The sequence below is a fragment of the Babylonia areolata genome, chromosome 3, assembly GCF_041734735.1.
Source record: "Babylonia areolata isolate BAREFJ2019XMU chromosome 3, ASM4173473v1, whole genome shotgun sequence".
Taxonomy (NCBI): domain Eukaryota; kingdom Metazoa; phylum Mollusca; class Gastropoda; order Neogastropoda; family Buccinidae; genus Babylonia; species Babylonia areolata.
The window spans coordinates 38,964,845-38,992,743 of record NC_134878.1 but is presented as its reverse complement, the minus strand read 5'-3'; the positions used below and the strand labels follow the sequence as shown (position 1 = coordinate 38,992,743).

At 39.2% G+C, this 27,899-nt stretch overlaps 1 protein-coding gene across 2 annotated transcripts in view; it reads right to left on the bottom strand.

Moving 5' to 3' along the window:
• Positions 1-27,899, bottom strand: part of LOC143279976 (glutamate receptor ionotropic, NMDA 3A-like) — a 184,825-nt gene that overhangs the window by 96,820 nt on the left and 60,106 nt on the right. For both annotated transcript variants that reach the window (XM_076584373.1, XM_076584372.1), the window contains one exon: positions 5,493-6,094. In XM_076584373.1, the coding sequence (XP_076440488.1) occupies positions 5,493-6,094 (602 nt within the window). The remainder of the gene's footprint in view (positions 1-5,492; positions 6,095-27,899) is intronic.

Genomic DNA, 27,899 nt, shown 5'->3' with positions numbered 1-27,899 from the left:
ATCCAAATGTACAAAATAAAGTCCAGTTCTGAAACCATCTTGCATGGATGAATATAAAGCGTATCTTTCCTTATCTCTGACAGATGCCGACGATTCTTGCACATACATATCAATCAGTCTCTGTTTGAACTGTAATATAAACATCTGCATATTATCAACTCCTTGATTCAACCACACATAACTGAATCCAGTTTTACACAAAATTTCTCTAATTCCTGTTACCCAACACCTTTTACCGTTCCCATCTAAGTTTACTAGCATAAGATACGCCTGTTTAGGTAATCTATCTAAATTCATTTCTAATAATCTGAACCAATATTTTACGGCTTTCATGTATGAGTTAACATATAATGGGTATCTGCCTAATTCTGAGTATACTAGTTTATTGGGTGTTTTGAGGGGAACACCGAGAAATCTTTTGCAAGCTAATAAATGTATTTTTTCGATGCTATCTAAACGTTGCAGCCCCAAATCTCTGCTGAGTACAATAGAATAGACTGGATTTTGGAGTCAAATATTTTGAAAAAGACTTCTCGGGACATCTCTTTACAATTGTTAAATGCTCTGCATAGAAGGTAAAGTGCTTTTTTTGCTTTTGTTACTAGATGCCCTGTGCCTACATTAGCACTCAACATTATTGTGAATGTGAATCCTAGGTAACAGTAGGTATTTACCACCTCAATTTCCACACCTCCAAAAAACCATTTGTCTTTTTTTACCCAGATATCCCCCCTTTCTGAACACTATTATCTTAGTCTTACTTTTATTAACATTTAACCTCAAGCTATCACAGCATATTTTCAAAGAGTTAAGTTGTGTCTGTAATCCACCTGGTGTAGTTGCAATTAAAGCTACGTCATCAGCAAAAAGTAGAATGAAAACTTCAATAAGAGTGGGAAGTAACTGTACACCATGAACCCCAGTATCATTTATATGATTGGCTAACTCATTAATAAAAAAAGTGAGAAAAGCGTGGGACTTAACCCGCAACCCTGTCTTACACCTACAGGACATTCAAAAAACTCGGAGTATTCTCCATTCGAACGAACACATGAAATGAGAGAATCATACACAGACTGAAGGCAACAACAAAATTTCCCTTTTATCCCCTCCTTGTGAAATGTTTGTAACAATTTGTTATGATGGACAGAATCGAACGCCTTTTTAAAGTCAACAAAAGCCACATACAGTTTTCGACCATTGCTACTCAACATTTTCTGGGCAATTGAATACAGATTGCATATGTCATGGATTGTTGAATAGTCTTGTCTAAACCCAGCCTGGTTTTCGACAATTACATTGTTTTTCTCCAACCAGGCATATAATCGCTCATTCAAAATTGAAGTAAAACATTCGCAAGTAACATTGATTAAAGATACACCCCTGTAGTTATCAGGATTATCCATATTACCCTTTTTGAAAATTGGTACCACTATAGCTTTGGCTCACTCTTTGGGATATACGCCACTATCAAAAATCTGATTAAACAGCATCGTTAAAAAGTTAATAACATTGTGACCACCAGCTTTCACCATTTCTCCTGTAACACAATCGGTTCCGCATTTTATTTTCTTAATGGATTTCTCTACTTCCTGATGTGTGATTACTTGATTTAAAGCATGTTCTTCTTCTTCCTGGGTATTACTTTCTATGTTTATTTGATTATCTGTACTCTCTTCATTAATACTGAATACTGTCTGGAAATGCTCAAACCATTGCTGGATACTTATATTTTCACTGTTGCATGATGTTTTCTTTAGTCCTATTCTTTTCAGATCATTCCAAAATATCGAAGAATTCATATTTTTACACAGTTTCTCTGCTGTTTCTCGCCGGAAACTCGTCCTTTTGGTTTTCAATAATTTTCTGTATGTTTTTCTACTTTCCACATACAATATTCTCATTTCCGGACACTTACAATTGCAAAATGACTCACTCTTGTTTCCCATGCACGTCATCCGTTTGTTTTGACATGTGCAACGTCCCAAGCGTTTGTGCTTTTGGTAAAAACGTAACAGTCTTCGACATTCCCGCTTTGCCTGACTGCAAACCTCATCAAACCATTCTGCTCCTTTTGACTTTTTCCTATGAGTTTTTCACCACACACTCAGCAGCTCCAAGTAAGTACTGATTAAATAATGCCAGTGCTAAGTCAATATTTTTGTCTATTTGGTTTATGGCTTCGTTCAGATTTGTCCATCCCTCTTCGTTTGTAAGTTTGTCTTTGTATTCGTCTTCTTTGTCTACATTCCAAACTATTTTCTCTATAGTATTGTATCCATTTCTTTTAATATTGTTATGTGAATTTGTATCAGTTCTTACCTCTGTAAACAATGTCAGCTGTACTGGCAAATGATCAGAGTCTACAAGTTCTTTTACAACTAACTGCATATCTGACAATTGAGTCAATAAGCTGCAGGACATCAAAAAATAATCAGTTACACTTGATCCACTATTAGACATAAATGTACATGCAGAGTCACAATTCCACTGTACCATACCGTTCACAATAAAACAATCTGTAACCGTACACAGATCAACCAGCTGATTCCCAAAAAGATTCGTTTCTGAATCATCAGACTTTCTTGCAAATGTGTGATCATCCAGTGTAACATTGCTACTTACCTGCTCAAAATTGTCCTCTGTTGGCTCATAGTTTTTGTTTGCAGTGCGAGCGTTAAAGTCTCCAGAGAGAAGAATATGAAAATTACCATATGTTTCGTGTAGAGACATGATACATTCATCAATTATTTCTACACCATATCCACCGTGATTGTTTTTCCAATAATTGGAATCATATAGTCTTACATAAGATGAGATAAACATGACATCACATTCGCTCCCAAACAATTCTTTAGACATTCTTAATACAACGACATTATCTTGATCGGTTTTTATATGGGAGATGAATTTGGAAAAACGTTTGTTTGCAAGCACCATAACTCCTGAATGCCTCCCTTGCTTCGTGAGTTTTGTCGCTTTGGAAATAAAGCAGTCATAATTTTTAAAAATAGTTGAATCGATATCTTCCGTAACAAAAGTTTCAATCAATGTAATGAAATCATAAGCGGTTATATAATCTACAAAATCTTGATTAGACAACTTCCCAATCAGCCCACAAACATTATAATTTAGAAATGTGATGGTTTGACACATGCTTGGATCATTGCACCAACTCGGATTAACATTTACATTTAAAGTAGGTCCAGACAGTTTTGCAGTTTGACATGTATTTCTTAGTTTACATGAGGTAGTTGATGCCCGGCCTGACCCCTAATTGCTGTCCCGAAGACACGCAGGAGAAGCTGCCTGTCTTTCTCCGCCTCTGTCACTGCTATGAGAACCACCACCGTTTTTGGCCTTTTTGAACGCCTTCTTGATATTGCCCTGGCTACCTGAACGTTGTTTGGTGGTTCCTGCCCGTGTTGACATTCTGGATGGCCTCTGTTCCTTTGCGTTGGTCTGTACCTTGGCCTGAGAACGGCTGTGTATGTCCGACACGCCATCCTTGACAGCGTCTTCTGCCCTGGCCTTTACCTGACCATGCTCAGTGTCCACTAGAGGCTGATCCCCTGAGTCTTCTCCACACTGGGTGTGACCGTGCTCCACTGCATCTGACTGCCCGAGAGGAATGACAGCCCCATAGCTTGGTCCTGTTGATTCTGCCGATGATGAGAGAGAGAGAGAGAGAGAGAGAGAGAGTGTGTGTGTGTGTGTGTGTGTGAGAGAGAGAGAGAGAGAGAGAGAGAGAGAGCTGTTTCTCTACGCACAGAGAGATGAAAGCCAATGCCACTACGATACAATATAGAACTCACATGGTTTGAGTAAACTATTTTCTACGCTAAGGAGAGTGTTTCAGTGAATGTGTTTAAAATTGGTAGTACAATATTTGGTTTCAGACACCAGCAAACTAAGAAGGCATAAGCATCAGAGCACCTTACTTAAAGAAATTTCAAAACATGTGAGCAGATCAAAAGCTTAGGAAATACAGTTGCCGTGTTAGTTTCCTGTAAAATTAGAACCCAGAAAGGACGTTCTAGAAAATATGTATAAATCACGAGTAGTCAAGTTGTGCGTCGTTGTCATAATAAGGGCAGTATTTGGGTCAGTTATACTATACACAATCGAATTCCTTGAAAAATCTGCTTCTTGAACAAAAAGATTCATAGTTAGAGCTGTTCGTGGGGCAAGTCACCAGAAATTATATCGAGTCGGCGTTATGCAAACTCAAAGAAACAATAGACAGACATAAGCTGCTACACTAATACCCAATGATTAATTTAGGCAGGCCTACGTGGCCTAGTTATTTAGGATATCCGGTTTCAGACAGAAACCCCAATCATAATGCCAAAATACAATAACGTACAATAAAAAAGGCAACTCTTTATTGCGTCTATTCAGATTTTGACAGCAACTTTTCAAAGCGTCTAATGAGCTTGTGAAATGTTCTTCCAAATTACACTCAAACCAACAATCCTGAAACGTAACTTGTCTGTTAGCGATAAACATTAGGTTCAGAAGTAATCGATGAACATATTCAACATATCAATACGTTTATTTCCGTTTGGAGGTCAAAGCTCCCATTCGGTGAATACGCAGGAGTACATTTTGAAGACCGAATTAGTTTTGTGTTCGCACTTTTCTTTTGCAGTGCCACATGCAAAGAGTGTACCATAAACAATCGTTCCAATTGTTAATTCCTCGACAAAGTAGGCAGTGAATAATTTCACCCTTTCCTTCACCTATGTATAAACACAGGCATATCATCAGCAGGGGTGGGTGGGTGGGAGGTGTGGGGGGTGCATGCTGGCTATGTTATTGTTTCTATAACCCACCGAACGCTGATATGGATTACAGGATCTTTAACGTGCGTATTCGATCTTCTGCTTGCGTATACATACACACGAAGGGGGTTCAGGCACAAGCGGGTCTGCACATATGTTGACTTGGGAGATCGAAAAAAATCTCCTTTCTTTACCCACCAGGCGCCGTTACCGAGGATTGAACCCGGGTCCCTCAGATTGAAAGTCCACCAACTCGGCTATTGCGCCCGTCATTTCTTAAATTTTCTTAACCATTCAGCTTATTATAAAAATTGTTCTTGCGACTTTTACACTGCCAACAAATGCTTAAAATATTATTGTTTTATGTGGCTGAAAACTTAAATTACCAAATATTATTGGAACAATATTTCTCAAGTATTTCTTGAGTCTTCATCACATGAATTGATACCTGAAGGCTACCTGTGTCCGCGTGCACTGTAAGGTTTAAAACTACTGCTTTTCTGATTGATGAATATATCACATACAGCGTATCTTATCTGATTAAACAATTAGAATGCGAACGAATCGATGATATGCTGCTCTTTAAAGTTTACAATTCAAAGCTTTGGGGGGCTTTTTTGTGTTGTTTATAGCAGAATCATGAACCTATTTCAATGTTTTAAGAAATGAAATAGGAAGATAACAGATTTTGAATACGTATTCACTCACTTGTACACGTCATTGTGGAAAGGAATCGGGACTTCTCCATTCAATGTCCAACAACCCCTCTGCAACATCCTGGGCTTAGTCCTGTGCAGGCGTGGATTCTCCTGGAAAACCGTCAGGATGAAATCTAGCGTGTCTCGAAACAGTTCGTTCACGTGAAGATCGTGATTCATCAAAAACGCTTTGGTACCCAATGGGAAATCCTTTAAAATCTTATCGTCGCGGGTGTAAGCGTTTCCCGTCACAATCCACGCATACTGACGTTCGTTATTCAACACGCGAGGCGCTAACAAGAACACCCTTTGAGCGAAGCTGGTACTGGAGTGAAGAATGAAGATCCGTGACACGTTGGGCCCAAGAGTGGACAGCTGGGCCTCGATCTGACGGTCCGTCAAAGCACGTGACAAGAAGAGCTCATTCTGGATGTCCCATTTGCTATCCTCGTGGGTCATTTTGTGGAAAGCGTTGCGGAAGCCATCATTTCGGAGTTCGCTTTCTACGAGTATGGTGACCCGGTACCAATAGTTAACGGCCAGTAGGCTGACCAGACCCCGCGCCATGTGCGTGTTGGCCGGCTGCAGGCTGAGGTAGAACGGATTGTGTACCTGGGGGACCCATACATACCAACATATCATTCACAAATGAATGTGTGTGAGAGAGAGAGAGAGAGAGAGAGAGAGAGAGAGAGAATCATTTTGAAGGATAATAGATAAGCACGTTTTTTCATCCAGTCCTAGGTTCTATACTTCACAATACTGAATGATAAAGGCATACACGTGCTGGTATTGATGATACTCGAAATAATATAAAGAAAGAAAAGCACACAGAGAATACAACAGTCATCTTATCGAGGAGAAAACACACACACATCACACATATTATATATATATATATATATATATATATATATATATATATATATATATATATATATATATCAGAGCCAGATAAAGATAGCGACAAAGATCGTTAGGGCTAATGCGATAGAGATAGAAAGATAAGTGGGAATATGAATGAACGAATTGATATATTTACTGAGGGTAGCACATTAGACTTGTTTTGGTTCTTTGCTTGTTAGTTTTCATCCAGCCCCCAAAAGAAAAGGGAAAATGAAAGAAACAAATATATCCAAAATGATCAAGAACAAATAACAACATCGCAATATGCAAGCATAAACAGTACGATTCACTGATACACGAATAAACGTTTACCGTAGGTTATGACGTATGAGAGACACACACAGAAAAGGGAGAGTGGAGAGAAAGGTAGAAACAAACAGACAGGCAGAGTCGGGCCGACTGACAGACAGACACACAGAGAGGCATAGAGAAGCAACAGATAGACAGACATCAGACAGACAGATAGGTCGAGAGAGAGAGAGAAATAGAGAGAAAAAACAAAGAGAGAGAGAGAGACTGTGAGAGAGACAGAGAGAGAGAGAGTATACAAATACGAATAAGATATTTTATTCATATTGAAGCCTTTGCCTCTTGCTTGCTTCGTAAATGTACACAACTGAAAGTTACTTTCTTGTTGACAACGATATATTCAGCATGAAATCACAAGGTTCTGTATGGTGTTTTGAATAAATTTCACTTTAAGTTGAAAAGCACGGTAACAAGTCATTTTACCTCATTGCACAGGCGGCACATTATTTCTTGTTCACTTACGCTGTTGCATGAAAAGCAATGGCAAGCAATATCTCAGACACCGTATCCAAATTTACTCAAAGCACTCATCACATATCCATTCTGATCCCAGTGTATGGTTCCATGCATCCATTTGAAAAGTCTGTACTGTGCAAACCTGTCACAGGTGTACACATGGTTTTGCCAGTCCTGCCACCTTCAGTTAATTCTCTGTCTAAAACAATTCAAGATTCATGATAATACCACGGAGTATCTGGTCACGCCAAACACATGCAAAAACGTATAAATCATAACATTTTCGAACGTTAGAAGCCCATGTCTTCTAACTGTTACTAAATAAGGTCCGCAATGACTTTAAAAACCGAACAAGGCAGTATATATTCATTCTTTTTTTTTTGCACGTTTTAGTCAGTACTTCATACATTTCACATTTGATTTCAAATGAATTGGGAATAACCATTTCACCGTAAACAAAACAGTTCGTTTGTTATGACCATTAAGTATAATAAATTATAAAAAAAAAATATATATATGAAAAAAAAGAACACTGTCGCTGAAAAAAGCGTCAGTTGCGGGCAAGCTTCCCCCCTCCTTATTAGTATCATAGCACTAACCATTTCTCTATCTGTAACCTCAGTAGAACATAGTATCCTATAATCAGTTAATCACGGGTGTATGCTAGTTTGAATGTGAACAAATAAACATAATTAGCGACATGACTGTTAACGGAAGAAAGAAACGGTCAGTAATTGAACGTTCGTGTTGTTCGTGTCAAAGAAGAACCCGCAAGGCTGGACTGTTATCCCGTGTGAGCCAGACCAGCTCAGCTGCAGTTGTGACGCATTTTCCTTCGTTGCTGTAATAATAATAATAATTATTATTAGTAGTATTATTATCATTATAACAACAACAACAACAACAACAACAACAGTAGTAGTAGTGGTGGTAGTAACAACAACAATAATGAGAATAATATAATGAAGATTACACCAAGACAGCGAACAGACCCATATTGACCTGCTGATCATTGCTGACCACTGCCCGACAAAAAAAAATACAGTGCTACACTTTATCATGTTGTGCAATATTAAGTCTTCTTGACAAGGCCAGATACAATCTAAATGCAATGTCATTAATATCTTTTTGAGCATTAAGTTTGTAATTAGATCGAGGGGCAAAACGCCTGAAATGTGGGGGCAAAACGCCCACACTTTGCCCCTCACGCGAGGGCGTTTTGCCCCACGTATAGGACAAGAAGGCCAAAAAAATTTTTGTTGTTGATCACCTCTTAAGTATAATTGTTTGTTTCAATTTTCGATTACTTGGGATATGTTGTAGTGTTGTTGGGTCTCTATCGTTTACACTTGGTTACAAGGTGTTGCGGCTTCAACGAGAAGAGAAATCGGACTTCTCGCTTAGGGGGGGCCTCTTGCCCCGAATTACTATATATATCTACCAAAACAATTTTGTGGGAACATGCATCTGAGGGAAGCATTGATTCACATCTTTCAAATGTCTATCTCGTTCATCAGGGTAATTACTCAGAAACTACTCGACTGGATTACTGATGCTTGTGCTTTTTTCCTGGAGCTCTGTCTGAAGTGTTTCCTGTATTTGGCTTTCGATATATTATCTTAAATGACTTTTTATTTTGTTATCTTGTGTGTTGTCTTTCTTTTAACATTTTTAGTTCACAAAATGTGCACAATCAGTTCAACATGATATATCAAACTTTCCATACACACTGTGTTTTTTATGGTGAAATAAACAAAAGAACGAAGGGAAAAGTGATAGGGGAGAGAGAGAGAGACGGGGGGGCGGGGGGGGGGGGGGAGGCGCATTTGTATGGGTGTTTCAAACACACAAAAAAGCGTGCATTTGAAATTCAAATATTTTTTGGAACATATATCCAAATACTACTGTTTTTATTCCATTTTCGGCATGTTTTTTCAATGAGTGACACTGTCTTCGTGGAAAAAAATGATTTTGTAAATTCTGGGAATATGCTGTTCGGCAAAATGTATAGTCACGGGAAAATAAGTAAGAACGCTATACATTTAATTTCCTGTATCGGGACACGGTGGTTGATTCTGTTCATCTGAGTCAAACTCGTGTAATAGCCTTAATTAGCTCGTACTTGTCCAGTATCCATTAGAACACAATAAAGCACGTTTTGATCCCGTATGCGGGTTTTTTAAAAATTTTCTTATTCTTATTTTTTTGTGATTTGTTTCTTCAAGCATCGATTGAGGGTAAGACCCATTATTCAAGAACACATCCATTGTTCCTTGGATCTTATAAGATTTGACGTCTTTAGAGGTTATTTACTTTACATATCTATCTATCGATTTATCGATCTATATACATACAAAAATACATACATGTGTGTGTGTGTGTGTGCGTGCGTGCGTGCGTGTGTTATTCTATTTAGATTTATTCAAACTATTTGTTTATTTCGTTTCTTGGTTTCACTTTATTTCATTTTAATTCATCTACTTTTTTTCTGTAGAAGTGCCCTGACCATGCAGCGCGCTGGTCAAAGCGAAGGTCGGGCATCTGCCTCCTCTTTGTTTTGATTTCTTTTCTCTTTCCAACAGGAGTAGTCTGTTGTAAACGGATTAGTCCGCACGCCTTGACGCCTTCTAAAAAAATGAAACTGAAACTGAGGTTCTTATGAGATTCCAAATGACAGACAAGTTTTATTGTTTCAAAGAATATTTGGCATTTGCCAATCATGCAGGGCGCGCATTTGAAGGCATGGGATTGTTGCAATTTTTGTTATCAGAAACGTCATAATGAACCAATGACTGTCAAAAAACAAACTGAACAAGCGGTCATTCATTTACAGCATGTAATTATGCTTAATGTAAAGCGTGACAAATACCACACACACACACACACACACACTGGGAGAGGAGGGGCGGAAGGGTGGGGGTGGGGGGGGGGAGTTGGGGGGTGGGCGTGGAGGTTGTCTCTCGCTAAAGATATCTCGGCATCGCAAAGAACTTAATTACTACTTTCAGTTTTAGCACAAAACACCTTTAGATGACGGGAATATAGAATGACCCAAAATTTTGGTTTTGAAACTTTAAGGTCAAAGGTCAGGAGGCCGTATTCAATGGCTTTATTTGTTTCAAGTTAGTTCTCTTTGTTTCAAGTCCATTGAGGCTACTGGTCCACAGTATCTTTCTGATCTCATTAATCCTTTCATACGCCAACTCCGCTCTTCTTCTGACAACCACCTACTTAGGATCCCCCCTGTTCGAACTAAAACGTATGGCCAACGCAGTTTTTCATACCAAGCCCCCATTCTTTGGAATCAACTTCCTCAGCCTCTCTCCGTCACTCATCTTCGCTGAAATCTTTCAAATCCAGTCTGGAGACCCACCTTTCCCCCTCCTGATTAACGTTCAAGAGCTCATCCCTTTCCAGTGTGAACTAAAATGACTACTGGTGAGTGAGTGAGTCTGAGCGTTTCAGAATTTGTTGGTTGTATTTTTCATTGTGTACTATTTATGACTGTGTGCTATGATTTGTGTGCGTGCGTGCGCGTGTGCTTGTATGTGTTAATTGTGTGTGTGTGGCGGGGGGGGGGGGGGGGGGGGGGGGGGGAGAATGAATAATTCTTGATAATGTTTGGTATCATGTATTCAATTTTTCCTTTTCTGTATTTACGTGTGTGTTCTATTTGTAAACGCCTCGGGCTTCTATTTTCAGAACTGGCATAAAAGCAATATTTCAGGAACAAATGCATGAACATGAGAGGGACGTAGAAAAATCCCAAATATCTAAATAATCAAATTACCGTTTTGCATCAACAAGCGCTTCTGGATTGGAAAATTGTTTTTGCAACGGAAAAAAACAAACTTTCCAAACATAATCTACTATACTTACTTAATCTAAAATCATATCAAAGCAACACGTTGTCATTGCTTGACCTTCCTGAATTGGTTTTTGTCACTTTGACAGCTTGACACACATGGACAGGATATACAGGGAATAAAAAACAACAACAATTACCCGAGATCTAGATCAATGTTCTTAAGCTTTCCCAAATCCATGCGCCCCAAGGTCTATTCCCCGTCCCACCAAAAAATTGGTAAATGTGTATTCCCCAGGTCTATATTCCCCGAGGTCAATGTTCATGCAGGCTTGTATTTGTTTAATGATAATGCAGTTTCTGGTAGTGGCAAGTAGTGGTCACTGATCAAAACTGTTTAAAAAGTACAAATAATGTATAAAATGTACTCATGATGCAAAGCGATGATAATACGCAAGCTGCGCATTTTTAGAGTTCAACTTTGGTCAGTGAATAGTCATACTTGGTCAAGATGTCTTGATATTGCGTAAACCTAAGAAACATAATATCCACATTCTGAAAACTTTTCGGTAGCGTTTATTTGCGGTCGGCAGTGATCAGCAATGGTCAGTGATCTTCAGTTGTAGTTAACAAAAAGGCCAGACCCTATCAAGAAATCATAATACAACATAAGCGTCACAAAATAAAAGCAATATGAACAGTTAGATAGTGGTCAGTAGTCAGTATAGTCAGTGCATGTTCAGTAGTCGTCACTGGTCGCGGGCTAGTATTAAAAAATACCTGCCAATCGTCATAATGATGCGCAAACGTGAAAGAACACTTTCGACTTCTTGTCAGTTGGCAGCATAGGCAAGTAGTATCGATAGTCAGCAGTCGAAGTCGAAGTCGAAATATTTTAATTGTCAGACCACAGATCCATAACGATGGAGTTCGCAAGGACAAACAGAATTAATACAGGGAAATGAATATTAGGACAACCATTGAACTACATGGACATCGATAACGATTCTGGAGCATTTGCTCGTAATGAAAACGCTTTGAATACAAACTTGCATATACTAACACTCAATCTCTCACTCGCACAAGATAACAACATGGACATCTTAGATGCACTTGGATGTTTGTGAAATTTAGCAGGAATAAACTGAGAACGCAGGGAACAGTACTTAGGGCAGACCAAAAGAAAATGCGTTTCGGTTTCCGGAGTATCATCACAAAAAGGACAATTCCTACTTTGCCCATCATAGTTAAACTGCAAAAAGTGTGAGCGCAAGTTAGACATTCCAATTCTAAACCGCGAAAAAGCACGGCGCATATTTATACATTTGACATTATTCAAGTAAGGTTTAAGTGACAAGGACTGGTTGTAAGCTGAATACACATCATAAAAGTCGTGAGACTGGAGAGCTGAATGCCAGTCTTGAGTAAAGCAATCAACTAGACGCTGCTTAAATTCAGTCATAAACATTTTGACATTACCAACTGACTGAGCCTCCCAAACAATACCAAATCCAAATTTATACAAAACATTTCTCACAGAGCCAGCCCAAGTACATAATTATGACTTTGCAATGATAACATCATATTATAAGCTTTCTTAGGGAAACGGTCATTATCCATAAAGACAATACGAAGCCAAAATTTAAGACACTTGGAGTAGGTGGTCACATACAGGGGATAGCGACCAAGTTCACCGTAAATCAAGTGTCTTGGTGCTCTCTGACTCACGCCCAAAAGACGCTTCATTGCAGACAAGTGCACCCTTTCAATGCACTCTTGATTTCCAGTCAAACCCCAAACTTCTGCTCCGTATGTCAAAATTGGTTTGATTTGCATGTCAAATAGTTTGAAAAAAATACTGGGGGAGTGTTCACCAATAGACCAAAGCATTTTAAAGATAGCTGCACATCCCTTTCTCGCACGTTCAGACAAATCACGCATAGTGGGCTGGAAAGAAAGTCGGGTAGTAAGGATAACACCAAGATACTTGTACATGCTAACAGTTTTCAGTTGTGCATCACCGAACATCCATGCCTCGTTCTGTGCAAGAAAACCTCCATTTCTAAAGACAACAATATTTGATTTATCAAGGTTTACAACTAAGTCAAGGCGTCTGGCGGTTTCGAACAAAACATTCAGTTGGGTTTGAAGACCAATTATGCTGTCAGATAACAAGGCAACATCATCGGCGAATAACAAGATCAAAATTTGGATAAACTCTGGTGAAAGCTGAATGCCGTGCCTACCATGATTATTAATTTCTATTGTTAACTCATTAATGAACAATGAAAACAATGCAGGAGAACATACTTCGCCTTGTTTCAGCCCGCGAGGACATAGAAAAGTATCTGTGAGGTCACCTCCGACGCGAACACGCGCCTTAACAACTGTGTAAATACTTTTCAGTGCATTTAAAAATTCTCCATTGATACCATTGACACTCAGAATTCTCCAGAGCTTATCTCTTCTGACAGTATCGAAAGCTTTTCGAAAATCAATAAATACAACATATAATTTTCTATGTCTGAGTAGTTGTCTTTGTAGTAATGCAAGCAATGTAAAAATGTGATCAGTTGTGGCAAGACCTTCTCTAAACCCAGCTTGTTCTTCCCCAATAACCCCATTTTCTTCAATACATTTAGTAAGGCGTCTATTCAGCACAAAAGTGTAAAGCTTGCTACAAATGTTTAACAGGGAGATACCACGGTAATTATCAGGTACATTCAAATCGCCCTTCTTATGGAGTGGTTGCAACACTGACAAACACCAATCATCTGGAAAATGCCGTGATCAAATATGAAATTTAAAAAACTTCAACAAAAAAGGCATGATGTGAAATGCACTCTGTTTGTAAAATTCTCCAATTAGCCTATCAGGCCCAGCAGCTTTCTGACTCTTGAGTGCCCTGACAGCAGCTTCGATTTCTGATACAGAAATTTCTTGATCTAATGAATCATTTCTCTCGCATGAACGAGCAGCATGCCGGTTGTCATAATACATACAAAAGTTATCATCACTACCGTTATCCACAGAAAAATCATTGAAAACATTTTGAAAGTGGGAGAGCCAATCATTGCAAGAAATATTGTCGGTACCACCTGATCTAGGCCTAACAGAACGAACTGTGTCCCAGAATTGCTTTGGATTGGTCGAGTGGCATCGTAGAGACTGAATCACATCCTCTCTATGGAGTTTTCTCTTTTTACGCAATAACTCTTTATACTCTCTACATTTTTGGACATAAGCCAGACGGTCAGTGTCCAGGTTAGTTCTAGAGGCCCTATGTAATTGATTACGAAGAACTTTTCTGCTCTCATTACACTCAAGATCAAACCATACTTTTCTTCTCTCATTCCCAAACACAACTGTTTTCTTCATACATTCACCCGAGAAAGCAAAACATTCATTAAATTTTGACAGTGCAGCGTTAACATCAACATCTACAAGTGAAATTGCATCCTGAATTATTTGTTTCACCTTGTCAGATGACATATTACTGTAGAAAGTCTCCCTAATTACATCATCCCATTTATACTTAATCAGCGTGGACATGGGCATACGTGTTCTAGTCTGCTGTAGCGAAACGTCTGAATTCGAACGCGACAACTTTACCACAATAATGTTGTCAAATTCGACATGTATTCTCACAATGAATGGCACAAACTCCTTCTTTACCAGCAGAGCTACACCACCAGACAAACGTCCGTGTACACTGTCGGAAATCTTAACACCAGGGCACACAAACACAGCATGAGAACAAAATACAGTATCGGGGATAGTTTCGGTAAACGTTTCTACTAAAAGAATAAAATCGTAATCATTTATCAGAAACGACATGTCAAGCTCATTTGTAATACGCCAAAGACCCTCAACATTAAATGAAGCGAAAGAAATACTGCAGCGCGAGGGCCGGGGTACATTACCGTCACCAACAGTGCCGGATTTAAAAACTGTCTCTGCAGTTCCGTTACGCACTCGATCGCCGTGCCCCGGATCCTGGTCTGACGCTCATTTTGCACCCTTCACTTCACCATCATTACAGTTGCTGAGTGAGAGATACCACGGTAATTATCAGGTACATTCAAATCGCCCTTCTTATGGAGTGGTTGCAACACTGACAAACACCAATCATGTGGAAAAATGCCGTGATTAAATATGAAATTAAAAAACTTCAACAAAAAAGGCATGATGTGAAATGCACTATGTTTGTAAAATTCTCCAATTAGCCTATCAGGCCCAGCAGCTTTCTGACTCTTGAGTGCCCTGACAGCAGCTTCGATTTCTGATACAGAAATTTCTTGATCTAATGAATCATTTCTCTCGCATGAACGAGCAGCATGCCGGTTGTCATAATACATACAAAAGTTATCATCACTACCGTTATCCACAGAAAAATCATTGAAAACATTTTGAAAGTGGGAGAGCCAATCATTGCAAGAAATATTGTCGGTACCACCTGATCTAGGCCTAACAGAACGAACTGTGTCCCAGAATTGCTTTGGATTGGTCGAGTGGCATCGTAGAGACTGAATCACATCCTCTCTATGGAGTTTTCTCTTTTTACGCAATAACTCTTTATACTCTCTACATTTTTGGACATAAGCCAGACGGTCAGTGTCCAGGTTAGTTCTAGAGGCCCTATGTAATTGATTACGAAGAACTTTTCTGCTCTCATTGCACTCAAGATCAAACCATACTTTTCTTCTCTCATTCCCAAACACAACTGTTTTCTTCATACATTCACCCGAGAAAGCAAAACATTCATTAAATTTTGACAGTGCAGCGTTAACATCAACATCTACAAGTGAAATTGCATCCTGAATTATTTGTTTCACCTTGTCAGATGACATATTACTGTAGAAAGTCTCCCTAATTACATCATCCCATTTATACTTAATCAGCGTGGGCATGGGCATACGTGTTCTAGACTGCTGTAGCGAAACGTCTGAATTCGAATTCACAGCCAAACAAAACTCGACAAGGGAATGCTTTGACTCTACCATGTGCTTAACATTCAAACTTTTACAACGAGTAAGCATTGAGCTGGATACCAAAAAATAATCAATAACACTACAGCCATTAGTAGCAATGTATGTATATTTATCAGAATAGCTCAACAACAATTTTAAACCATTAAGAATAACCATGTCGAAATCCTCGCATACATTAAGCAGGTAACGACCAAAAGAATTCACGTGACTGTCTTTAGAAATTCTGCATAAATAATCATTCTGCACAGTTGATGTCTCCAACGTATCACGACCACTCGGAGTACATAGATCACTAATTGGATCAACATTTCTGTAGTTCAGTGTACCCGTGCGAGCATTCAGATCACCGCATACAATTACAGGACAATCACCAAATTCCTTAAACAACTCTAACAAACAATCTTCTAACATCGAAATACCATTATATATATCTGTCTCTTCATAGTATTTGGAACTTTCGGGTGGAATGTATGCTCCAATAAGGAGGCAGTCAGATGCAGTACCCAGAAGTACACGCGACAACTTTACCACAATAATGTTGTCAAATTCGACATGTATTCTCACAATGAATGGCACAAACTCCTTCTTTACCAGCAGAGCTACCCCACCAGACAAACGTCCGTGTACACTGTCGGAAATCTTAACACCAGGGCACGCAAACACAGCATGAGAACAAAATACAGTATCGGGGATAGTTTCGGTAAACGTTTCTACTAAAAGAATAAAATCGTAATCATTTATCAGAAACGACATGTCAAGCTCATTTGTAATACGCCAAAGACCCTCAACATTAAATGAAGCGAAAGAAATACTGCAGCGCGAGGGCCGGGGTACATTACCGTCACCAACAGTGCCGGATTTAAAAACTGTCTCTGCAGTTCCGTTACGCACTCGATCGCCGTGCCCCGGATCCTGGTCTGACGCTCATTTTGCACCCTTCACTTCACCATCATTACAGTTGCTGAGTGAGTCCGAGCCAGCTGTCTCACCTGCACCCTGGACGAACAATCTCTTCCACTGATTGTTCAGCTCCCCAGGCCTGCGGTCTGGTGCAATAGTCGCTAGGCTCCTCAGCTGCCTAGGAGAGTGCAACGACTGAGCGGCCTCAGCAGTAGTCAGTAGTAGTTAGTTAAATGGTCATGATCAAATCTTGTCGAAAAGTCCAAATACTTCACAATCGTCACAAATTAATGCAACTGAACATTGTTAGTTAGTGATCAGCAATGGTTAAGTATCGATCGAAAACCGGCTAAGATGTTATGATACACAGATGTGACAAAATAACGCAATCTGAATACTTTTGGGTAATATTCAGCGGAGTCATGCTGATGTGACCAAGTGTCGTTGTGACCCTTGTGACCAAGTGTCATTGTGACCATGATTTTCAGTATTTTAAAAAAAGAATGGTAGACCTGATACTGCAATAGTTCTCCTACAACTCATTCCTTTTAATTTCGAGTTATGACTGTGTGGACGGCGGTAGGTATACATTTTTCTAGGGTTTATTGGTCTGGATGCATAGGTCTGCTCTGTGATTTTTAATATGGTACATAAAGTATTCATACACACAAATCTCTCTTCTCTCTCTCTCTCCAAGGTTTTATAGGAAGAGTTGGGAATTTCAATAATTGTGATAACAGCTTCCTGCACATGGTATCGACTGAAAGTATATAATCATAGGAAACACAACAAAAGTACTGATCCCGGGGAAAAAATTCATGATCCTGATTAGAAAGAATTTCCAGTCATTGTAATAATAGTTTCCTGCACAAAATAGAGACTCGAAGTACATAAATTACAAGAAGCACAGAAGTACTGACCCCGAAGAAAATGAAAGTATGATCCTGGTTTACAATTTATAAAAGAAAAGACACAGACAAACATGCAGACAGCATTTAAAGTCAGACGAAGAATGTCAAATTAAAAGGGTCACAACGGACCAGAAGGATGACAGATCCCTGGCTCCTTCGTACTGCTCCCGAAGACGCTGGAGGCTTGTTTCCATCAGCAGAACCGAAATACATGGACCACATCTGTTTGTTTCATGTTAAATATGTTAAATAGATATGGATTTCAAGAGGTTTGGGAGAATCAGGGGGTCGTAAATGAAAAGGAAATTCTTAGCACATTAAAAAAAAAGACTTGTAAACGATTACAAAGAACATTGGTCTTTACAGCGCTCAAATTACGATCCTGTGATTTTAAAAAGGAAACAGAAGTTCATTTCATGTTACAATGCCCTAAATATGCTGATCTGAGACAACTGTAGGCCTATATCCCCTCGAAGTACCACAATACTCCATCTTTGTTTAATCTGACATTGCTTTTTGCAAGTGAAAACAAATTCTTGGTCATGCGCTTGGCTGTGTTCCAAGACAAGGGTTTGCAAGTACGTTGCTAATATTGACTTGTTTGTATGTACCTCTGCATTGACTTGTAACCACCGCTATTGACAAGGGACAATGGCCTATTCATTAAAACATTTCAGTGTTCAGTGTTGTGTGTGTTTATGTGTGTGTGTGTAAGCGCGCGCGCGCGCGTGATGGGGGCAAGTGTACATGAAAATAGCTGTGGTCTTTAAAACAAGCTACGTAATACGCATAGCATACTGAGTCGGCAGAACACGGGGCGAAAGGTGCTTTTGGGTAACTATCAGTGCCAGTGTCGTTGTTTTAATTTCCAACTGAATTTAGGCAACACGTTTTTCAAGGGTAAATAATTTCTATGACAAGTAAATGTGATTGTTGTCTAGTTATTTACAGTTTGTTTATCTATTATGACGACATTATATTGAAAATGAATTTTTATTGCAATCATCATAATAATTATCGTTAATATTTCTCTAATCATTACTTAGAAGTCATCAGTTCTGAAAAGCAGTGGCAGGCCCATCGCTCCCGGTGGAGCATAAGCCATCGACGACCCCTCGCCTTTGCACTCTGTTCTGGGGTGTTCTGACCATTCCAGTCCAGTTGGTCCCTTGCTGCTTCAGCTCTGCCTCGGTGTTTCGCCTCCAGCTGTTGCGAGGCCGGCCTCTCTTCCTCTTTCCCTGCGGGTTCCAGGTCAGGGCTTGGCGTGTGATGCTGGACGCTGGCTTCCTGAGGGTGTGTCCGATCCAGCCCCACTTCCTCCGCAGTATCTGCTTGGCCACTGGTTCCTGTCCCGCTCGCTCCCACAGATCTTCGTTTCGGATCTTCTCCTGTCATCGGATTTTGTAGATGCGCCTCAGACAGGTGTTGAAGAATGTCTGAATCTTCTGCTGCATTGTCTGTATTGTCCGCCATGTCTCGCATCCGTAGAGCAGAATTGACTTCACATTGGAGTTGAAGATGCGGAGTTTGGTTTTCATACTGATTGCTCCAGATGCCCAGATGTTCTTGAGCATGATGAAAGCTGTTCTTGCCTTGCCGATTCTGGCTGTGACGTCTCGGTCCGTGCCGCCCTGTCGGTCAGCCACGCTTCCCAAGTAGACGAAAGAATCCACCTCCCTGATGGGTTCTCCACCAACTGGGGGAAGAATTATTCAACCAAAAAGGGATCCAGAAAAATCAGCTGTTGATGAAGGTAATGAATCACACAGCCACCACGTCCGCATGGTCTTACAATGGGACAATACTGAAAAAATTGAAATCTGGAAAAGTATAATTAAGACGGACGTAGATAGAAACAGTTAAACACTTTTCAGGAAACAAAATCTTAAAAAGATATGTGAACCTGACTTTCACCCACAACCACACAAACACGTGCGCACGCACAACGTACACATATGCACGCACACGGGTAGATGTCGTGCGCATGTGGTACGTTATAATATACATTATTTGATCCATTTCATGGCATGGTCTCTTTTAGTTGTCCTCACTTACCCTTGTTTCAGATATGTGCATGTTTGTGGGGACGTTTGAGTGAACTCTTTTAGTGCTATTGTATGTAAAGCGTATAGAGCTTCAAGAATATGCGCTATAGCAAGACATCTTAATAAATAAATAGATAAATAAACATAGCGCCGCGGCACGTAAAAGAAAACACGGCAACGCAAGGGTTGTCCCCAGCAACATTCTGTGGAAAAATTTACTTGGAATGGAAAGCAAATACACTTGCAGGCAGGAAAAAAATACGTGGTGCTGCATTGTTGCGGCACGCTCTCCCTGGAGAGAGCAGCCCGAATTTCACACTGGAAAAGCTGTTGAACAAAATGTAGGTATACTACTAATACCATGATTATAGATAACTGTTTCAGGAAACAGGAACAAAATCTTTTCGGCTTAGGTGGGGTTTTCAGCCCGCGGCTGGCTTCTACTCAGAGTTGAATGTGCTGTGGGCTTGAATTGGAAGACTGGGACCACGGATGCGTCTTTAGGTGAGTTGCTCTTAAGTTCCTGACCACCACTGCAAGTATCTGTATCTCTCGGGCCTGGTTGATGTCGGGAAATCATTATGACATGAAGCGTTGAGTACAGCCTTGAGACGTTTGATCAGAGCAAGCACTACTTAACACCACCGAAGTGACTCAACAGTTGTGCAGGGTCTCCTCTGGTGTGTGGCCTCCTGGAGCCCGATTCTTATGAGCAGCCTACCCAGGTAGGCCCGGTCTACATCGGTAGGTCGGGCCTACCTCTGATAACATCGATGGTTTCCTGTGGACTGCCGGCGTTGTGTGGCCGTGTATGGGGTACTCGGAATGAGTGGCGTGGGAGTGATGCCATTGAAACAGTGCAGATGATGGGGCAGCAACAACAACAACATCTATTCAGCTTTGTTGAAAAATATTTGATCTTATTCAGATATAGCGAGGGATCTCGAGGTTCAGTTCTACAACAATGTCAACCAGTTCGAATTCTGTCACCATTTCAAATGCTGAATCCTTTAATTTGACGTTTCCGAAAATTTCTGATCTCGAAGAGTTTAGATTTGAAATCAGCACCAAATGGTCTCTTACTGCCGTGATGTGTACGTGTATTTGACGCTTGTTACACATAAGTCTTACTGAGGCTAAAAGTATTATTGTTTATTTTATTATTATTATTATTCAATTTATTAATTAATTTATTTGTTTGATCTTTTTTATACTTGTAAATCGAAATCGTTATTGAACAGGTACACCTCTGCACACACATTTATAAATGTCACCTTCCGCTTGATCGCATCAACTTTTTACATACTCATTGCCTTTTACAGTCAGAAAGCACCCAGACTCCTCATGCATTCACTAATGGACGGAATCTGACAGCCACCAATACGATACTGTGGGCGACAAAGCAAAACTGATTCCCCGGACACTTCGCGGGTTTTCTCTTTTTTGAGAGGGTGGAGGGGTTGGGGGGGCGCGGGGGGTCTTAAATTCGTGATGGTTTATTCTTCCGCGCGCGCGCGCGCGTGTGTGTGTGTTAGAGAGAGAGAGACAAAGACAAAGACGGCGCCAGACAAAGTTCGTGGAATTGAATAATTGATAATGTTGTTAAACTCTCTTCCAGACCAGAACTGATTACCACGTTTCCCACACTCCATGAGCTTGACAGGTAATAGGTCAAAACTGATCACTAAAAAAAAACCCACACTATTTTAGGTCTTCCTGTGAGCCGACATAAGACTATTTCCATTCTAAACAATTGAATCCATGAACATGTTCCCATCTGAGTATTGTTTGTAATAATAATAACAATGATGACGGCGACAACGATGATGATGCGCGCGTACGCATACAGAGGGAGAGAGAGAGTCAGACAGACAGACAGAGAACCACAATGCATTGATCGAAGGTCATCTATTGCAGTGCATATCTGCTGTAATCGAAGGAAAGCCTCTCTCTCTCTCTCTCTCTCTCTCTCTATCTATCTATCTGTGTGTGTGTGTGTGTGTGTGTTGTGTTTGTGTGTGTGTGTGTGTGTGTGTGTGTGTTACAGACATTTTATGGTTGCCTAGTACTCACTATTTAGGTAAGGAGTCATCTTGAACGTCATTATTCCACTCATTCAAAAGTTCACGTGGATGGATCTCTATCGTCAGTCATGCAAAAGTAAAGCAGCTTTCGTTGATCAAATTTAAAAGGTGCAAAATTATGGGTAGGTACGTGTGTTATCGAGCTGTACTCTCTAGTATATTATAGGAAAATTAACCGCTCCATCATAATGGTGTTTCGTGATCATGCAAAGTCCGAACTGAGACTGATACACCTGCGCCTAACATCCAGTTCTGGGATGGCCGCTGTTCAGAGACACTGAAGAGAAGCGTCGACTCTTGTTATTGCTGGGCAGAATTGGTCAGATGTTTAGGTTGGTTTTGTCCCTTCGTAAACATGTAGTAGTGGTGATAGTGTAGGGAATGGCATGTTGTCTGCCTTGGCATTATGGCCTTTTTTTTTTTAATGTCCCCTTCAATACATGCATCTTTTTCTTTATTTGTGGGATACGCACACACTATTTCGCTGCCTCATTCATTCACTGTAATTCATTCGTCAAAGTCCAAAACTTTTTGGTGTTGATATCAAGAAGAATTTCAAACACATTAGTATTCCGTGCAAATTTTGTTTCAGTTGGTAGTGCATTCCATATTTGTGCAATTCTGTTAGCGAATTAATTTTTCCTTAGGTTGGTATTACAATGCTCCTTACAAATTTTCATCATTGAGTTTCTTGTACTCTCGTAATCTGACATTATAAAGATATTATTTACATTAACATCATCAAAGCAATTCAATATTTTGAAGGTTTCGATTAAGTCTCCTCTTAATTAACCTTCTACCTAAAAGTGAATGCAGATTTAACTACGCAAGTCTCTGTTGGTAGTTCATAGATTTGCATTCTTTTAATAATTTAGCTGCTCTCTCTTTGCACCCTTTCTGTAGCTATAGATTGTCTCCTGGGGTATGGGTGCCACACAATATTTCCATATTCTACGTGTTATCTTTTTCCCCTTGCAGAGAAGGTTATATTTGTCAAGAAACATAAAATCACATTTCACAATTGGGTAAACAATATAGCAAAATACATTGTTTGATTCCAACAAAAACAATGAAGCATTACACCGTAGAATCTGCTTCAAGGAAAACACATAAACACTGACCCTCGCTTCACTGAAGTTATATCATTCATCCAACTGCAAGGTTTTTTGTTTTGTTTTTGTTTTGTTTTTGCATATCCCCTATCCCAACAAACACACACACACACAGTGAGGCACACACACACACACATAACCCTCTTTAACGTATAATCCCTCGGTCAATATACCACCAAAATAGCAACATAATCCCCTTCTGAGGCATCGAGGGAACACTGAGAATAATCCAGTTTAATACAGGTTCCTAGAATGTACCAACATAATCATGAAGAAAAAAACAACAGTATTATCAAAAAGTCAAAACCTGTTCCATAATATTGTGGATATTCTAAGCTAGCCATCTGTCCCATCATTATGTTATTCTCTTTCTCTCTTACATACACAGAGTAGCAGACAGCCAGACACAAACACGCATACACCCTGTACGTGTGGTTGTCAGTGTTGTATACAAAAAAAAACCAACAAAAAAACAACAACAACAAAAAAACAACAAAAAAACAATAAGTAGAAATAAGACAGCAATGATACTGGCAGCAAAAAACTAGTTTCTTTAACCATTCTTATATATTCCGATGTACCATACTAGACTAATCATTTAAATCGTTTATTAATCCCATGTATGGGAACCACTACTGTTCAAATTTGTTATAGCGCATTTCCATTCTGGACACATGTAGTTGTACTGTACTTCCTTCACGAATGTTGATATTGTTGGTCTGATTTTATTGATTCTGCTTTTGTATATATAAAAAAAAGTAGCCCATAATATAATCAGGTTGAGTAACACGTCTGTTGTCGTTTTGTCGTCAGTTCCAAACAAAACAAGTTCAATATTAAAGGATAATATCTCACACACTTGGCTCTTATCTTTCAATAATGTTTCCAGTTCTAACCAGTAAGACTGTATATAGTTGCATTCACATGCGTAGCCTCCGACGCATTCTGAACATCACCTGGCAGGACAAGGTCCCAAACAACACTGTCCTGGAAAGAGCTGGAAAGAGCTGGATGCACCAGCATGTACACGCTGCTGGAACAGAGACGTATGTGCCATGTCGCGCGCATGAACGACGGACGGATCCCTAAAGACTTCCTCTACGGAGAACTTGTGCAGGGAAAACGCCCCACACGCAGACCACAGCTACAATTCAAAGACGTGTGCAAGAGGGACCTAAAGGCCTCGAACATCGACCAGAACAACTGGGGAGCAACAGCCCTCGAACGGTCAGCCTGGAGACAGACTGTGCAGAAAGGTCTTTCCAAGTTCGAAGAGACACTCGCTCAGCAGCACGAGGAAAAGAGAATGAGAAGAAAGGCTGCAGCCTAGGCAGACAGACCAGCGTCAGATTTCATTTGTGCCCTCTGCCACAGGGACTGTCATTCCCGCGTCGGACTGGCCAGCCATACCCGACGCTGTACCAGAATAAACACCTAGAGCGCAACTCCATAGTCTTCCGAGACTGAAGGATGCCTATCAACAGTTGCATTCCCACAGATAAGGATTTTCATTATTACAAAAGTTGCATTTTTCACTTTCTGTCAATCCCATTCTTCCAAGAATACTGTTTGTGACTAGAATTCTAAAGCAAATTCGAATTTGGAACCATTTTAGTTTGATTTCTTTCGTTTTCTTAATTAACTCTAAAGCAGTTTTCCAATCTATTACAACATCCAGTTTTCTCTCCCAATTAACGAACGGTTTTATGTCATATATTCCTATTTTTTCAAGCAAAACACTGTAATATGTTATTGATCCTTTTGTAACTCTACATATCATGTGTAATGCTTTTATGTTCTGGTTACTTTCGTTGTTAATTATTACTATCCTTTCCTTTTTAATGTATTGCTTTATTGCTTGTGTACAACTTTGATAGTGTAAGTAGTTAACCCTTATGTTCCATTTTTAAGTTACAGAATTGTTCATAGCCCAGAAAGCCTCCGTCTTCACTTAAGACATCTTTTACTAAATACGCATTCTTTTTTGCCCAGTCATTGAAACAAAAATCAACGTTACCTACTTTATATTTGTCATTATAAAATATAGGTTCTTTGTAGTTTTGTAATTCTACGTGGTTGTTGAATTGATCAAATGCTACGAATACATCTTTCCAGAAGCGGTTACATTTACTTTTGATAAATCTTTTGGCTCCGTAACAGTTTAAGTTAATTAATTTTGGACATTGTTTAAGTAGTATTTGCCTCCACTTTTGGGTTCCTGTGTATAATTTCCTTACCCATGACAATTTTAAGGACTGAACGAAAGTTATTATATCCGGTATTCCTATACCTCCTTGCTCAATGTTTTGCACTGAATATTGTCTTTTGATTTTGTCTGTTTTTGTGTGTGTTTTTTTGTCCCATACAAACTCATAGCACATTTTTTGCAGTCTTTTCAGTTCGTTTTCTGGCGGGTTGGGCAGTAAAATCCATAAGTAAGTTAATGTTGTAAGTATTAAGGATTTTAGTACTGCCACTCTACCCAAAGGCGTACATATTCTTTTTGCCTATCAACAAATTTATCTGCAATATTATTTTTTGTTATGTCTGATATTTCGTTAGTAAACCAAATTTCCAATATTTTGAACTTTGTTGGATTCCATTGCATTTCTTTGTGAACTAAGTATCTTTCAGGCGAATTTTCCTTTTTTCCTAACCAAACATTTGGTTTTTTTTCAAAGTTAAGTCTTAGGCCTGAAATATCTTCACATTCATTTAGTGTTTCAAACAACCTTTCGTATGAGCATCTGTTTCCTTTTAATGTGAATGTTGTAACGTCTGCAAACTGATTTATTTTAAATTCGGTGTCGGATATTTTTATACCTTTTATTTTTTCGTCGTCACGAATTTTGCATGCAAGTATCTCGGAACATAAGACAAACAAATAAGGCGATATCGGGTCTCCCTGACGAACGACACCCTCTATTTATATCAAAGTGTTGGGATACCTTTCCATTAACCACTACTTTATATCATTATAAAAAGAGACTACCCAGTTGCGTATATGATAGTCAGTCGTGTCCGACTATGACCATCAGAACAGCAGAGGAGGCAACTGCTGTTCCGACTATTTGGGCTAGAATTTGATTATAGTGGAGAGTGTCTTGCCCAAGTACATCCCCACTCTCTCGGCCAAGAAGGTTTTAGGACAGTCGGCGTTGGGATGGTTCCCAAAGGCCAACTAGCCCACAAGGCTGCAGCACTAAGAGCCAGTGCAATTTTGCCTCCTAGTTTGAGAGTCATAGTCCTTCACAAAAGACTAAGCTGTAAATAGTTTCCCATTGACTGGAGAAACCATTGATAATACAGCTCTCACTTTGCTGTTGGCCCAAATGTAAACTTACGTCAATCTGTGATATAAGCCGAGTGTTGGGCCTACCCAGTTGCATATATCCTTCCCAAATCCAAATTCTTTCAGTACATTTTTCATGAACCCCCCAATTAATCGAATCAAAAGCTTTTTCAAAATCTATCGATACGAGCAGTCCTGGTAGGTTCTTTTTTTCCAGGTAATGAATTATATCATATAGAGATCTTAAATTATCCCCAATATATCTTCCTGGTATGAACCCCGTTTGATCTTCATTTATCAGTTTTGGTAAGACAGCTTTGATTCGATTTGCAATGCATGCTGTTCCAATTTTATAGGTGACATTTAAAAGAGTGATTGGTCTCCAGTTTTAAAAAAAATTCCCTTGGCTTATCTGCTTTAGGTAGACATACTATTACCCTTCCCTTTGTGTTATAGACATTCTTTCTTTGTAAAATCCTTCATTAACAGAACGGACTACAAAATCCCCAAGTTGTTTCCAGAAAATCTTAAAGAAATTGATTGTCATTCCATCAGTTCCTGGACTTTTGCCATTATTCATATTCTTTAATGCTATAGATGCTTCTTCTTTAGTTATAATTCCCTCCAGTATCTCAGCTTCTTGTTCACTTAAATGTGGTAGATTTGTGACTTAAGTACCTAAGTCAACCTCTTGTGTATTTCTTTCTTTATATAGTTCTTGGTAAAAAGACCTAGTTTCTTCTAACATTTCCTCTGTTTTCGTTAAGACCTGTCTTTTGTCTGTAGTTTTAGCATTTCTTTGCTCAAAAAGTGTCTTTTTTCTAGTGAACAGAAGTATTTTGTTATTTTTTCTCCCTGTGACGCCCATCTTGCCTTTGACCTAATGATGATCCCATCCATTTTTGTTTTTCTTATTTTTTCTAATTGTTTCTTCTTTTCCTCTAACTGGTATGCTTCCTTTACACTTGTATCACTATTTTTTTTTCTATCGCCTGTATGCCATGTTCCAGACCTTCTTTTACTCTTTGCTCTCCTTTCTTTTTAATGGCATATGCTACAGTATTTGCTCTTATTTCCATTAACAGGGTGTCTAAAAATAATTGGTCTGATATTGTGAAGTGCAAATCGCTATTTAGAATATCTTTGATTTTATCCCGGGAATATATCAATACTGCATATTGTTCCTTTACCCTTTCAATAGTTTCATTAATAAGTTCTACATATATCTGATCTTTTAACAAGGAAGAGTTAAATTTCCAAAAAGGTTTATGTTTCTTTTCTGCTTTAAACATCATTTCTAATGTTATGTGGGAATGGTCACTACGATATCCATAACAAATGTCTGCATTTTTTACGTCAGAGTTAAGTGTTTCAGAAACTAAGAAGAAATCTAACCGACTTTGCTGAAATGGCTTTGTTCTTCTCCAGGTGTAACGTAAAATTTCTGGATTAAATTCTCACCAAACGTCTACTAGTTCTAATTGTGATATTATATCCAGTACTGTATCCCTTGCTTTAGTATTATTAATATGTTTGTAATTATGATAATCTAAATTCGGGTTGATAACAAGATTCCAGTCTCCTGATACTATGATATTTCTTACTA